This window comes from Atractosteus spatula, chromosome 25 (assembly GCF_055471065.1).
Source record: "Atractosteus spatula isolate fAtrSpa1 chromosome 25, fAtrSpa1.hap1, whole genome shotgun sequence".
In the NCBI taxonomy this organism is placed as follows: Eukaryota; Metazoa; Chordata; class Actinopteri; order Semionotiformes; family Lepisosteidae; genus Atractosteus; species Atractosteus spatula.
Window position 1 is genome coordinate 9,466,255 of NC_142730.1, and position 15,359 is coordinate 9,481,613.

The 15,359-nt window shown below is 47.2% G+C and overlaps 1 protein-coding gene across 1 annotated transcript in view; it reads right to left on the bottom strand.

Annotated features, from left to right (window-relative positions):
• The window catches only part of lmna (lamin A), a 50,746-nt gene extending 42,521 nt beyond the window's left edge, over window positions 1–8,225 (bottom strand). Inside the window, exons 1-2 of the mRNA XM_088905416.1 lie at window positions 8,000–8,225; window positions 6,995–7,373 (exon numbers count right to left, since the gene is read on the bottom strand). Coding sequence (XP_088761542.1) covers window positions 6,995–7,338 — 344 coding nt within the window. The 5' untranslated portion in view covers window positions 7,339–7,373; window positions 8,000–8,225. The remainder of the gene's footprint in view (window positions 1–6,994; window positions 7,374–7,999) is intronic.
• Between the last annotated feature and the right edge of the window lie 7,134 nt (window positions 8,226–15,359).

Sequence of the window (15,359 nt, forward strand, 5' to 3'; positions counted from 1 at the left end):
TGAGGAAGAGTGTTTCCCTGTGTGGGCATCACCGCGCCGCCACAGACGCGCGCCTTCCCCACAGCTGAGTCACCGACCACAGCCAGGCCGCTGCGCCGCGTCGCCTCGGCAACCAAACAGTCCCGCCAAACAGCAGCGCCCGCAGCCAGGCCCCGCCGAGGCGGCTGGGACGCTCCTGTTCCCTGCTTTCTCTCTCTCTCTCGTGCGTCACCCCAGGCCTCCGGCGCCAACCCCATCCGCCCGGAGCGGACAGTCACGATCAAGCTCTCACGCGTGGGGGGAAGAGGAGCTGCCCCCCCTCCCGTTACAAACCACTCCGACTGGGCTTCGGGCTTGCAGATTCCCTGCTCCTGACAGCTCACACACGCCAAATCTGTTCAGTTCGCTCGGGACGCGGACAGGCTGGGAGGGCGGTGTGTGTTTTTACATGACATCTGCATGCGACTGTGCACTCTCTCATAAGAGCAGGATTTACCGCAGTATTCCAAAGGTACCCATCCTGGGACAGGGAAGGGCTCTCTGCTCCCACTCCGTTCCAGCATTTCTGTGCACCCACTCCTTATTTTCCCCAGGGAACTTAGCCAGGAAATCAAAAGGGTAAACTGCTGTTTGTCTGCTTTTAATGATAATGCTGAAGAAGGTGGATATTAAAATGCATACAGGCATGCTGGATGTTTATGACGGACCTTGTATATGCAGCACAGTACGAGAAGAACCGTTTCGAAAATAAGCACAGGGTTCGAGAAAAGTGATTCCAGACTTCAGGCACATTTCAAGCAGAACCGCTCAGCTGAAACATATTCGTTCTCCTTCCTTGAGGAAACAGAAGACACGTCTTTACAGGAACAGATAGAGGGTTTTTGGAAAAGCAACCGAGCTGTACTCTGGGCGCTGATGCACCAGGTTATTTCACAGGAAGGCTTTAAACAATTAGACAAATACTCTCCTGACAAGCTGTACAAGCCAAATAAATTCTGGTTTGCAACTTTTTGGCACGTTTCGGAGCCAGTGTGTAACAGACTGCACAGGCCCCCTCGAGGGGTGAAGCTCTCGTTCTGGGCTGAATGCAACACCCACAAGGATCTCACACCTCCCAGCAGGACCTCACGTGCCCAAGTCGCCACAGAGGCGGCAGTCACGTGGCAAACTGAGCGATTCTGAAGCTGTGCTCTTGGCCTGTGGCCAGAGCCAGCCAGTGAGATGCACTGCAGAAGTCACTGGTTCATGTGCAAGGCCCAAGCTATATAGAGATTCAATTCAATTCAATTTATTTTTATATAGCGCCTTTCACTACAGGGTTGGCCCAATAAACCTCGATAAACAGTAAATACACAGCACACGCTAACGTTCACACAGAGGGCAACGTGGGGCCTGTTTGAAACTGAAACTCCCTTTGCCAGCCTTTCACTGGACCATAAAAAAGCCAATCCTCTCACAATCTCACAACCTGCAGGAATCTATACATTCCAGACTGTGACACACAACCTGCTTCCTCTCTGTGTTTATTTCAGGGGAGGTGGCACCGATCAGAGCGCGTCAGGCTCGGCAGCCGGATCTGGCTTCTGCAGCAGCAGGAGACTCGCGGAAAAAAAAAAAACCAGGAATGAAGTGGTTCAGGAACGACGGGACTGTGGGTGGGTCAAGTTCAAGAAGAAAATACACGTTTAATGCCGATTCAAGTGGAAACAGGTTGAGGGCCTAGATCGGAGCACGCATTCAACCTGCCAGCCAATCACAAACTCCAAACCCTGCTTCCGCCCAATAGGAACGCATCACCGTAAAGTGGGTGTGCACTCTGTGGTTCGCAGGCATGTCTGCTCCTTGAGCTTGTCAGTGTAGAAGGCAGGGTGGATACACAGCTTTCAACAAACAACATGGGGTTTCCCAGGTGCCTTTGACAGAAATGTTCAGCGTAACTAATACGTAAGAGGTGTTGGGGGAGTCATCAGTGGCGGTAACGAGATTACATTGTTCAGTAACTTTTTTTTTCAAAATGACTTGGATGACTTTTTAAGTCAAGGACTGTGGCTGAGTAATAAAGAGTGCTTTTTTTAAAGCATGTATTTTTCTGAGAACTGTAAAGATTTCAGTCTTGCCTTGCTGTCCCTGTTCACCATGACTCTCCAAGAGATGGTGAAAGGGTTAACAATTTTAAACTCTGGACGTGCGTGCACAATTTTCTCTATCTGATGAAATGAACATCCAGCTAGGAATCTCAGTAAAAGCCTGAATATCTTGTATTTTAAACCCAAGTGTCTTGTAAAGGTGTCCTTTGTGTGAATTTCTGAGGTTTCTGAGCAAAATGTTTGTTTGTTTTTTCATTGAACTCGAATCATGGGAGCTGGATTATTATTCTATGACTGTATCTCACTCATCCTTAAAAAAATGTATAAAACCTACAGATTTAAATTCACATTGTGTGTGTGGGAGGAGGGGGAATATTGAAATTCTGTTGCTGCATTTACTTTGGATCTTAAGAGATCTTTAAACTCCATGACACACAGAAAACAAAAAACACCTTGCTGCAGAACTCAGAGCTCTGCAAATTGCCTTGTAATTACTGGAGAGGAAAGGGAAGCAGTTAGTTAACTTGAACGATGACATGGGAATGGGCGATTAGAAAGGAAGAGAGATTAGAGAGGATCCTTCCAGCCTGCATCAGCTCCTTCGCAGTGTGGTGCAGTGGTCAGGGGTTGTGGGTTCAAATCCCAAATGAGACACCAGCTGAGCACCGCCGCGCCCTTGAGAAAGACTGCTCCAGGCGGAAGAATGGGCCAAAAAAAGTGAACGCAAAAAAATACCGTAATGCCTGTAACTCAACTCGAAGGGTATTTTTAATTCATGAAATTCATGAAAACGTTTCACAGTCCCAAAGTTAATAAGTACTGCGTGGATCCGTGGACAATGAAGGTTATTCTACAGCAGGACATGAAGAGGGTGGACCTTCACTATGAAGAGGAAATCAATGAGAAGAGATCAAGACACTGACTCATCGGTGTCCTCAGCCTGACAATGTAAGGAACTATCCCCCATAAAGGGCAATGGAATGCACAGACACATGGCAACAATTCTGTTCAGAGTGGTTTAAACTGAGTGATGCGATTGTCTTCTTTATCATACGACACCCAAACTGCTCATCTCACTGTAAGAGGGATATGGCTGCCCGGAATTAGATGACCAGGATTTTCCAAAAAGAGCATGCTAACAGATGCCTGCAGGTAGCATGCATGAAGGAAAGTTTTAGGAACTGGGAACGAGTGATTCCATCACCGTCACCACATCGCTGCGATTTTAAAATCTCCTACGCAGATATTTTAGCCTAAGTGTAAGTAGTGCCAAGGGACGAGCATTTGTTTCCATTCAAAATGGGAAAAAAAAGTGTCCAGTGGCTTGGGTCAAGACCTTTACCCTGTGCAGCTGCTAAAAGGTATCAGGCTAATAACAGCAATGCTAAGTGCCCAAACCTGCTGGTCACCGAGCAGCCACAGAGGCGGCAGTCACGTGGCAAACTGAGTGATTCTGAAGCGGTGCTCTTGGCCTGTGGTCAGAGCCAGCCAGTGACATGCAGTGCCGAAATCACTGGTTCATGAGCAAGGCCCAAGCTATATAGAGATCAATTAGTCACCTAGATATACAGTACATAACATTATGTGTGGCTTTACTCAGTCTGCAGCTAGGCTTTTAGACATCTGTTTTACATAAACACCCCTAGTGGATATGGTGAGCCCACACAAGATGACGGACCCTCAACCTGTTCATCCCTGCCTACTAAGGCAGCTCGAAGACCGACGAGGTTCAGAAAAACAACAGAAAGTGAACTATTTATTTACTCCTTCCTTTAAAATGGCTGCAAAAATCTTCCCGAAACTTTGTGCTGTTTTCACAAAGAAAACAAAAAAGCACATTCCATTTCCAAATCCTGATTTTAGTCAGCCTAGAAGACAAGACAAACCAATCTCAGAACTGCTTCCATTTTCACTTATCGACCATGAATTAAAAACAGCATCATCCAGAAATTAATTATCCATGATCATCACATTAGCACTTTAGCTACCAAGTTGCTGCAAGGAAAACTAAAACTTGAGAAAGATGCCCCAAAACACAGTCTATAAAACACAAAAACAGCAGCAGCCAGCCTGTCTGATTAGTGCCTACTAATCACCACTGCTGTATTTCCAGATGTCCAGGAGCAGACACTCCTGACTTACCTGGTATCATGAAAAAAGAAAACCAAAACTGGAGCATAGCGAAAGTAAAAACTTGAATGAAACAGGTTATGCCAAAAATCAGGAACCAACAACCTACACAATAAATTCCAAAAGTACTTCAAGTTTCAAACACCTCTGACAGCTTCAGCTTCACAACCTCACACTGGCAGCTAGAGACAGCGTTCGCACAGGCAGGGGAGAAGAGATCTCAGACAAGCTGCAGTTTACACTGTAAAAACTTTGCCATGTCAGGATCGATTTAGTATCTGACACAGACCTGACGGCTGCAATGGCATGCATTTAAAGGCTGACTCAGTCCTTCACCCAGAACCACACACTGTGGAAACATGCAGCCTCCCCCACACAGGTCCTTCAGTTCTCTCCTTCTCAAGCAAGAGGAGGGGAGAGGCTGTCACATGCTGAAAGGCGGGCATATGTGATCACCAGTACTCGAACGTTTGGACAGAGCAGAGAGACGACAAAGAGTTTGCCCAACCCCAGCCCCGGCGAGCCGACAGCCATCCAAGACTGTGATCTATCGGCATGTGATCGTTTATTTTCCCTGCCTGACTGCTGCATGCAAACCACTCCTATGTCCTGGGACCTAAATCAAACTTGAGGATTAATAGTTATGCACCTTTTATCTACAAAAAGCGAACCGGGATACATTGCATAGCATTCTCAACCACAGAAATGCACAGAACTCTCTAGCTGCAAACAACAAATAATTGAGCCTGCTTCTGCATGTGCAGGCTGGACTTGTCCTTTACAATGTGACTTTGTATTTTTGATGCCCTTATCCTCCATTATATTTCAAATCTGTGGGTGAGAATCATTAATCCCGTTTCTGGTCAAAATACTTGATTTACTTGACCTGCAGGATTAGAATCTCAGTTTGAATAGTAACGTACCACCAGTGACTCGAACCAATAGCTGCAACTGAGATTTGGGAAAAACCCTCGGCTCATTTCGGCTTTTTTTTTTTGTTCAGCAATTTGATTCACGGGATATTGTGAAGAAAATCCCAGAAGTGGCTGTGCTGTAACACAGAAGGAGTAAACTACAACAGGAGACACAACCGTGAATTTTCAGAACCAGCCGGCAGTGGGCACTAGACAAGAGATAACGCCAGTAAATCAAATAAAAACAACTTCATAACAGGGAGTGGTGGCTTGGGCCACTCCTTAATTAACACCCCACATCACAGCACCGACGTACATATACTGTCGTTGAATGTTTTTGCTCGCTGCTCAATAAATGTTTTAGCTCCATTTATACAACATAAGCCACCTTATTGTCTATATCCTTGGAGCTATTAAGTTGCTGGTATTTTGAGAAAAACATACTATCAAGGCTAACAATCAAGGACAGCACTTTTTTTTCTTACATAACACCCCTTTCGGCTCTGCAGAGGCAGATGCCCAAATCGTGGAATGCTAACATTTAGAGATCTCAATCTAATCACACTTTTAAGCCTTTTTCCCCAGAAAGTGCGAGTGAGATATAGCTACACAAGGCTGTGTGGCAAGGGAAGACATCAGGAGCATGCATCTCTAGAGGAATTCCCCCACCTCCCCCCCCACCAGAGACCCAGAGAAGTCGTTTCTTTGAATGTACAACTCTATATTAGTCTTCAAAAGTACCTCCTGAAAATAACCTTTCAAGATATCAGATTCCAGCTTGAAATCTAACATGATGGCACCAGGAAATACAGCTAAGATGTCTCATGAGGTTTATATAGTCATGTCCTTAAGACTATAACATTGATCTTCTCTAGAATAGTGAATATAAGCAGAGTACAAGCCCACGCAATAGACAGTATGTCCCTAATTCATTTGTTCTCATCTCCTGAGCTCAACGGAAGGGAGTTTTGTCTCTTACATGTTGTTTCCTAGGGCTGAGCTGACAATTCAAAATGCTCTGGAAGAAAACTTTGTCCCAGTTAACATAATGCACGAGCGCCCGGATGTGTTGAACAATCCTCAGGGCTCAGTCAAGAAATCATACAGATTAAGAAGGACATAGACCAGGAGCAGTGTAACACACTACCTAACCAGTGACAGTGCAGTCTGGTGCTGCTATCTTACTGTTGGAGCACAAGAACTGCTGGATCTGGATGACCAACACACAAAGCCAGAAATGAAACGCATGATGGAGGCAGTCAAGCTTAGGGGATTGAATGCAAAGGGACAAAGCCAGCAAGTCTACAAACGAGGTACTACAGTTCTACAGAAATACAGCACTGAAAATGAATAATGCATCTGTAAGTTTTACTTTAGTATGAGTTTCTGCTGTGCACTGTGTAATACAACCCCTGTCCTCTTTTTGTGTCATTAGAAGCCAACAGATTTTGTAAAAGACTGAGAAAGCGAGTCATTTTCTAGGCAGGGTTGAATTACAAGTCGGAAAAGCTCTCACTGAGGTTTAAAGGTGGGCGCTATCTCGATGACGTTTCAGAGATCAGCAGAAGGGACTCCCCTCCTGATGCTCCGTGGAAAACGTCTCGCAGCCGGGAGAGGACGTGGCACTTCTCCCAGAGCGCACCGCGCATCGGGAGTGGGATTCTCCCACTGCCACAAGACGTTCTCCAGCAGGGGTCTGGAGGGATCCTGACGGGTACATGAGCTCCAGAACCTCTGAGAGCCGTCGGGATGGGAAAGCTACAAGGAACGTGACCTGACCTTTGCTTTTTTTCGGGGGGTGGGGGACAACGAGGGGGCTGCAGAGCAAACTCAAAGGCTGCCCGAGAAGAAGGAAGCTCTGGGAGAGAGGGGCTCCCCTCCTACCTGGCCTTCAGCTCCTTGTACTCCTCGCGGACCTTGCCCAGCTCCAGCTGCAGGCGCGCCCGCTCCTTGGCCACCGAGTCCAGGGTCTTGCGCGCGTCGGCCAGCTCGGTCTCGTAAGCGGCCTTCAGGCCCGACAGGTCGCGGCTGATCTCCTCCTCGGACTCGGTGATGCGCAGCCGCAGCCCGGCGTTCTCCGCCTCCAGCGAGCGCACCTTGTCGATGTAGACGGCCAGCCGGTCGTTCAGGTCCTGCAGATCCTCCTTCTCCTGCAGCCGCGTGATGCGGGCCGGCGAGAGCGGTGTGCCGCCGCTGCGGGTGGTGCGCTTCGGGCCGGGGGTCTCCATGGCGTCGGCAGGGACGGGGGGGGGGGTCCTAGCACCTGGCCCGGGGGGAAACAGAGAAGAAACGGGCTTTAGCATCTGCCTTCACCCTTGTTCCAGCCTGGGTGGACTCTCTTACCTTTCGCGTAACCTTTGACCTCCCGGTCCTGTGGCTAGGTGTGATCTTGAAATCGCCTACCTCCCCAATAAAGGGAGGAGCGAGAAGAGGAGGAAACGGGAGGACAGAAAACACGACTCCCGAGAAGACTTGTGCCTCGTGTTTCAATCAAGGGCGGAGCACCAGGTAGGAGACATCCAGATCTCGCATACCGAGGCAGAGGCTGGATTTGAACCGGGAACCTCCAGCTCACACACCCTGCTCCTGTACACCTAAACCGCCATCTCCTAAATCAAACCTACGAGCTTCCTTCGCCCACCGGCACTTTAAAATACTTCGACAGGGGAGTCCTGAAGCCCGTGATTTTGAATTTTGAAATGACCTCGACTTGGCTACCGGTCCCGCATTAGCACAGACCGAGAGGGTTCAGCGGCAGGCAGCACAACTGCGAGGCAAAGACCTGTTCCACTGACTCATACGTCCGAGAAAAGCACCTCGACTGCAGCAGGGCAAAACTTGAGAACTGTTGCGCAGTGTGAAAAACCAATCGCTATAAAAAGTATTTACCTTGCAGTTGAGGCGTCTGAGGGCAAAGTGTCCCGCAACTTGGAGCGAACTGGTCCGGAGGCTGGCGGTACTTTTGGAAGCAAGGCTGTGACTCAGCACGCAGCTGCTAGATCTCTAGTGAACTGGCTTTTCAAGATATGATTTCGCTGCTGTCGGCTGCTGGCTGCTGCTCCCTGATCTCTCTCTCTCTCTCTGTCCTTCGCCTCCTGGCTCCAGATCCAGACTGTTTCTTGCTCAGCCTTTCCCAGCCAATGTATTTCTGGAACACAGAAAGAGTGAGGAGGAGGGGTGGGAGAGGGAGGAGCTCCGGTAGAATTGAGTTGGCTCTGCAAGCCTGAAACTGCTTTCCCTGCCCTTCAGTGCACGCCAGCTTCTCAGCGGAGCGCGTAAGAAATCGGTCATAAGCTGCCAGCGAGGTGAAAAAACTAAATTAAAAATGCAGGAGAACCGAGTGAGGGAAAGTACCTTGATTTTCTACAAGATAAAAAGTTGCCCCTGTAATTCCCTTGCCTTTAATAGTGCGCTTTTCTTCAGTGCCCAGGAGAGCTAAGCCCTCATCAAGAGGAAAGAGCAAGATCAGTATCCAACTTTCAGGGAAAATTCCAGGAGGATTTCTCCTCCTCTCTTTCGGTTTTGCTTTCTGATTCAGATCAGGAAAACTGTGTCTGGCCGGGGGTTAATTTGGCCAGTCACGTGCATTTATATGGAAGAATTGTAGCAAATACTGCGTTGGAAAGTTCCTCACAAGAACAATAGAGGATTTGGAGCCTCATTCCTGTGCAATAAGAAGTATTTTAACCAAAGATAAGGGCTTTTCTGTAATGCAGCATTTACAAACTACAATTAGAAGGATCTTCTAGGACGAAATGCACGTTAACATGCTTCAAAAATAAGGCACTGGGTTTATTTGCGTCTTTTGAATGTGCTAATCGTATGCTGATGCGATCAGAAACTGCAGAAAAAGATTGTGGCCTTCACTGGAAGACTGCACTGGTGGACAGCGGGAGATGTATCTTCCATACAGCTGACCCTCAGCGGGGGTGTTTTATCTCATCTGGGAGACACTCTTTGCCAATTGAGAAAGGCACCCTTATCAGCGGACAGTCCAGAGTTCACAGGTCACGGATATCCAGAAATCATAAGGCTAAGACAAACTTTACTAGGTTTGTCAGAAGGAGCAAATCTCACCAGATACAGATTTAACATGAACACTTTACCTTTTAAATCCTTCATTTTTTGTCTCTGCTTGCTGTTAGCATTTTAAAGACATCTAAAAATGTTTGAGGCTCAGTTTTGCTCACGGCCTTCAAGGCCTCCACATGAAGCCTATCCCAGCAAGCACCCCTAACAGGTGCAGGGCAGGCTACACCCTGGATGGGACACCAGTTTATTGCAGGGCCGACAGACACCAACATGCACACAACTCACAGCAGGGCCAGTTTTCCCAGACGCCAAGTAACCTCCCAGCACATCATTGGAGGAAACCCACAAAGACATGGAAAGAACATGCAAACTCCACACAGACAGCACCTCAGGTACAGAACTGAACCAGGGCCCCAGCACTGCAAGGCGGCAACGCTAACCACTGCACTGCTCTGACACCTGTCTTCAAGGTATATTTTTAAAAATTGTATATTTCACAGCACATTAACTTTGTGGATTTTTAGCAAACACAACATCAGCAAAACCTTTTTGCGTGTAAAAGTTTCTATTTAACGTGCATGTTATTCTTCCAATATATGCAGGCCATTTCTTTTCATACCTATAGCAAGGGCCACTTGTTGATCAAAAATCCAAATTTTAATTATTCCTGGCTAATCAATCGAGAGGAGAGCGGTGGCTCTGTGGCTAAGGATCTGCGCCTGTGGCTGGAAGGTTGCCGGTTCAAATCCCGCAGCCAGCAGAGGAATCCTTCTCCGTTGGGCCCCTGAGCAAGGCCCTTAACCCCAACTGCTCCAGGGGCGCTGTACAATGGCTGACCCTGTGCTCTGACCCCCAGCTTCTCTCCCTGTCTGTGTGTCTCATGGAGAGCAAGCTGGGTAATGTGAAAAGATGAATTCCTAATGCAAGAAATTGTATAGGGCCAATAAAGTGATATTATCTTATTATCTTTTCCAAACCTCACCTTGCCCACACCTCCTCGGTCTCTGCTCTGTCTTTTCACATCAGCCTGATACTTGTCCACAGCTTCATGTCCCTATTTCAGCTCATCACTCGCACTGCAAGATGTTTGAGAGACTACATGGGCCTCTGGATGAGCTCAACGGCCTCCTCGTTTGTGACTGTTCTTATGAAACACAGACCTTCTTGCTATGCTGACGATTTTGATAGCACTGTTTTAACGAGGGGTGGGATACTTTGTGCCTTCATGGCCATACGACTGGAGTGAAGGCACAGCTTCAACACTGCTTTTACATCAGCTTTCAAAAACCTTTTGGGAATGAGGCTCTTATCTTAAACATCCCGGGCAGGAGAAAAATGTCCCGGGATCGCCTCTTGCTTTGCTCCTTATCTATCCCAACAGCATTCCAGGCCCCTAATGGAAAATCTAGATCAGAAATCTGTTCTGAAAGGGACAGCAGTGCTTTCATGTGCACTTTTTTTATTTCTTCCTGACGTTCCTTGTCAAAGATTAGAGGTACAGATGTAGCGCCTCAAGCAGGAGAGCCGTTCCCTTAGACAGTTGGCCCAGCTCTCTGCTCTAGAGGTCAGAGGTCAGAGCCCGAGGTCCTACCCAACTTTGGTCAGGACTCTCCCATGAACAACAGGACAAGCACACCCAGGTTTGGGAAGGCTGAAGGAATTCCTGGCAGGAGGTTGTGGGGGTGGGGTGGGGTTGTGGGTTCAAATCCCAGGTGGGTGACACAGCAGTTAGGTACCCCACTTAAACCGCTCCAGTAATCACCTTGCTGTAAAACCACATCTCCGATGGAAACGAGAATCTCCTCTCAATTGACTACCTGTTAAAACAAGGGAAAATAAATACAGGGAATTTCCCCCCATTGACGAGTGGTAATTCTTAATCGGCAAGGGGATAAAAAACGCCAAAAAGTGCAGATTTGACGAGGGATAGCTTATATGTGGGAAAGCTTTCTCTAAATGTCTATTTGGAAAATGAACTGCAGTTGATCAGGAGGGGCGACTAGAGAAGGAGTTTTGCAATTCAGCCTCTAACCCACAGCCATGGAGTGATAAGGGTGGAAGCAGCACGCTAAACAAAGTGCTCTATAATTGAGCTAAAAAAAAGGCGAGAAGCCAATTCTAAAACCGTATTCTTCATTTCCGTCTGCCTCGGCCTTATTAATGACATTTTAAGGAGCTCCGCCATCGCAGGAGTGTATCTGTCGTAAGAAGAAAAAGCAGCCATGAGAGATCGCGCCCCTTCCTGTGAGTCAGCCTCCCCCTGCTCCATTTCCGCCTCCCATTGTTTCATCCTGTGACTTATTAACTGGACAGGAGCTGTGCACAGGTTGAAGGTACAGTCTGCCAGACTGTTTCTCGGGAATAAGGAGTTATCTGGCAGTAAATGATTTAACCCTGTCTTTCTATCGGAGCCTTTTCCAAGCTCATTGGCTCACTGAAATCATAAGCTTTCCCCATTTTCATGAATAAAAGACTCAGATTATTCATTTGTTTGGTTTTAACCTAAGTGACTTACTTAGTGACCTTGCTTATTTAGATGGACGGAGCGTAGGCTCTGTGGCTGAGGATCTGCGCCTGGGGCTGGAAGGTTGCCGGTTCAAATCCCGCGGGCAGCAGAGGAATCCTACTCCGTTGGGCCCCAGAGCTAGGCCCTGAACCCCAACTGCTCCAGGGGCGCCGTATAAATGGCTGACCCTGCGCTCTGACCCCAAGCTTCTCCCCCTGTCTGTGTGTCTCATGGAGAGCAAGCTGGGGTCTGCGAAAAGACAGATTCCTAATGCAAGAAATTGTACATGGCCAATAAAGTGATCTGATCTTGATCAGACAGATAAACCTGTCCTAGACACCATACCTCCATCTGCTCTTTTCCAGAACCATGGCCCAGTGACATGCTAGCTGAGCTCATGGAACCAGGTGAAAAGACTTGCTCTGATCTAGAAGCAAGACCTCCAGCATCACTCTCCATCCTCAAGAAGAGAGCCAAGGAATCACTGTTTTATTTCCTTGGTCTTGGGGGGAATTTTGAAAAGTAATTAGGAACAAATTGTAAGAGGATCAATTGGGACTTTTGTCCTGCGGTGCATTTTAATGGCATAAACTAACTATGACAATGCTTAATCAGACACTTCTTAAGCTAGCATTTACTGTACTATATTGAAGCTAGTGGGAATGAGGGTTAAGTATTTACATTGCAAATGGGAAAGACATCAAAATGATAAGACATCAGGCTATGAGTTTCCCAGGGATGGTTTTATGCCACAGCCAGGCTGACCTGATCACAGTCCCAAAGCCAACCTTTCTTTACAGATCCTGAAGGTGCACGTAATAACAATAATACCATAATAGCATTATAATATAATCTTATATTACAAAGGCCTGAGGCACATTCTTCATAAGAAACAAGTCTAAAAAATGAACCATGATAATACTATTGAGCAAGTACAGTAAGTGAACATTTAAGTGAGAACTTTAACAGAACTGCAGTCAACACTTTTGATCATGATGATCAGGATCTTAATCAAGTCTTGAATTTTGCAAGAACAAGTTTTCCTGCGATACAAGATTTTTACCCGAAAGAGATCGATAGATACTTTATTGATCCCGTGAGAGAAATTGCAGAAAAAGAGCACGGTGATGGTTATGGGGGAGCAGCTCAGAAATGTGTGTTGGGTTGTGTCTGTCCAGTTGCTTCCTCACATAAAGGCCTTCACCCCCCAGCACGAGCTGGGCACTGCCAGGGCTGATGCACGACGCTGTGCACAAAGGGTTTAGCACCACAGAAAGAAATAAAACCAAAAATGGCCTCATTCTCATACTGCTCAATAATTTGAACTGCAGGGGATCCCAGCCGGACTGGGCTCTAGTGGGCCGATTGGCGATTTGAATATGGGCTAGCTCTACGTTGGGTTGAGTCATGTGGGCTGTCATTGAGTGTGCTGCTGATTTTGTGCACGTGGGTGAGCAAACCTTCTTTGTGTACTCGTGCACATGCACGTGAATCCTCAGAATTAAAGCCGCCTCAAAACGTTCAATTTACTCACAGTGGGGCATCTGGTGAACCCTTGTGAAGAAAGTGGTTTAAAAACATAATAGTATTCAAAGCTGAAGGACTATTTGGTTGTGGAACTTTCAGGAATAGATTGTTTCAGGATTTGGAGAGCTAAACCGGATCAACCACTCTCATTCCGAAGCAGTGTGATCCAGTTCTGAGCTGCAAGCTCTTACAAAAACATTGTACTTCACGAAGCACAAAAAACGAGGCACTTAATTGTGCCTGATTATGTAAATCTACTAGAGAAAATGCCCTGTAATTATCCAAAAACTGCTGCTGAAACACACAGGAGACTGCAGCGCCTTTAAACTCAAATGTACCAACTGTTCTGCAATAAGAGTTCTGTGTGGTTTTCCTGGATACTTATTAACAGAGAACATGAATACTACAATGATCAAGAGGAAATGAACGTGATGTGGGAAAGACCCGATCCAATGCCTCCTTCTCTCAAAAAGCCCATCGCTCTGGCTTGCTCGTGCGGATGTCTGCGGCCACGCCCAAGATATCTCAGTGTGCTCCTGCAGAGGGGGCGGACAGGCAGGCGCGACAGGCAGACAGCGGGCACAGCTCAGTCAGAGAAGCCAACAGTCATAATCTGCAGAAGAGAGAACCCGCCATCTGATTTCAACACCTTCCCTCTTAATGAGCGACAAGAGCCACGTACTGTCTGCCTGTACAAACGTGCTTCATCCCCAGAAAAACAAACACCGATTAAAAAAAAAAAAGAAAGAAGACGATCCCAGATAGGCAGTGTGACCGTGTGCAGCAATTTTGGTTGGGGAGCACTGTTACAACAAAATTAAAAAAACAGAATGAACATGCACTACCAGATTGAAAAAAACAATGGGTGGAAAACTTCTGGAGAACAAAACGAGAGCAAACTGTCAGCAAATTTCCTAGAGAGTGAGCCATCACCTGCAGCTAGCATGTGACTAGCATGTGAGCAGCTTCCCCACACAGGAGGATTAAGGACTCATAAGGACGCAGCACAATACTGAGCACAAAATGGAGCTGCCACAAACACTGCAGTGTCTGGAAGCTTGGCTTTACTCAATGACTGAGGGTCTGATGCAGACACTTGGCAGAAGGCTTCAGGAGCACAGGATAATTCATAAGACCCACATAAGGCCTCATTTAGAATAACGTGTAAAAATTTCACATACTGTTGCTCTAAAATCAGTTCGGACAGGAGCGGCTGGATGCACTGCTGGGCTTAAAGGACTGTACTATGCTGTGGACAGCTTCAGCAAGTGGGACAAGATCCAGAGGAAAATATGCATCCAAAACTGAGCACAGTTCTTCATGCTAAGGTTTATGGGAGTCTGGAACAAGCTACCCAGCCATGTTGCTGAAGCCGATAACCTGGCTTCCTTCAGGAAGTATCTGTATGAGATCCTGGGATCAAATAGCTTCTAACTACCCAACGGGCTGGACGGGCTGACTCTCCTCCTTGTATGTAAACTTTTTAAAATATTGACAAAAGACACACCTTAGCAGCAGGCTGCAGGGAAGGCCGGAGAGAGGAAGGGTCAACTGTACACAGTACACTCCTTCCTCAAATCCCAAAATAATCAGATGCGCAGACACTCCCTCAGCCAAACACTCGCGCGGAAGCTCATCCCCACTCTCTCTCACCTCCGCCGCCGATCGATCTGCATCCTTAACTCAATTAGACAGACAAATGAGACAAGATGAGACAAGCTTCCTTTTTTGTGCCGCGGTGACCCGAGCAATAGCGTTCTTCCTAATTATGACACAAAGTGAATAAGTGGAACCTGGTGGCATGGTTACGAACTGTTGCTATAGAAAGCTGAAGAGCCACGCATCATGTCCCAGGAGCTGTGAAGTGACTGTCAGCACTGGACTTCCCCTCCACTCCTCACTGTGGCTTAGTCACCAGCAGTCAATCCACCACACTGCTGCCCCTCCCTGTTTAACCAGTGATAACCCGAGGGCAGACTCAGGCACTCCCTCACCCTGGGTAATATTCCTTCTCATTTACCCCCAGGTGCTCAATCCTCGACTCACTGTTGCTCCAGCAGGGGGTGTTCTGGCTAGAATTTGGCACAAAAAAAAGCCATTTATTCTGAATACTAGTACTAAGTCCACCTTCACTCTTTCAAGATCCCGGTATTGTCCCCTCATGATCTCCTTTTATGAAGACTA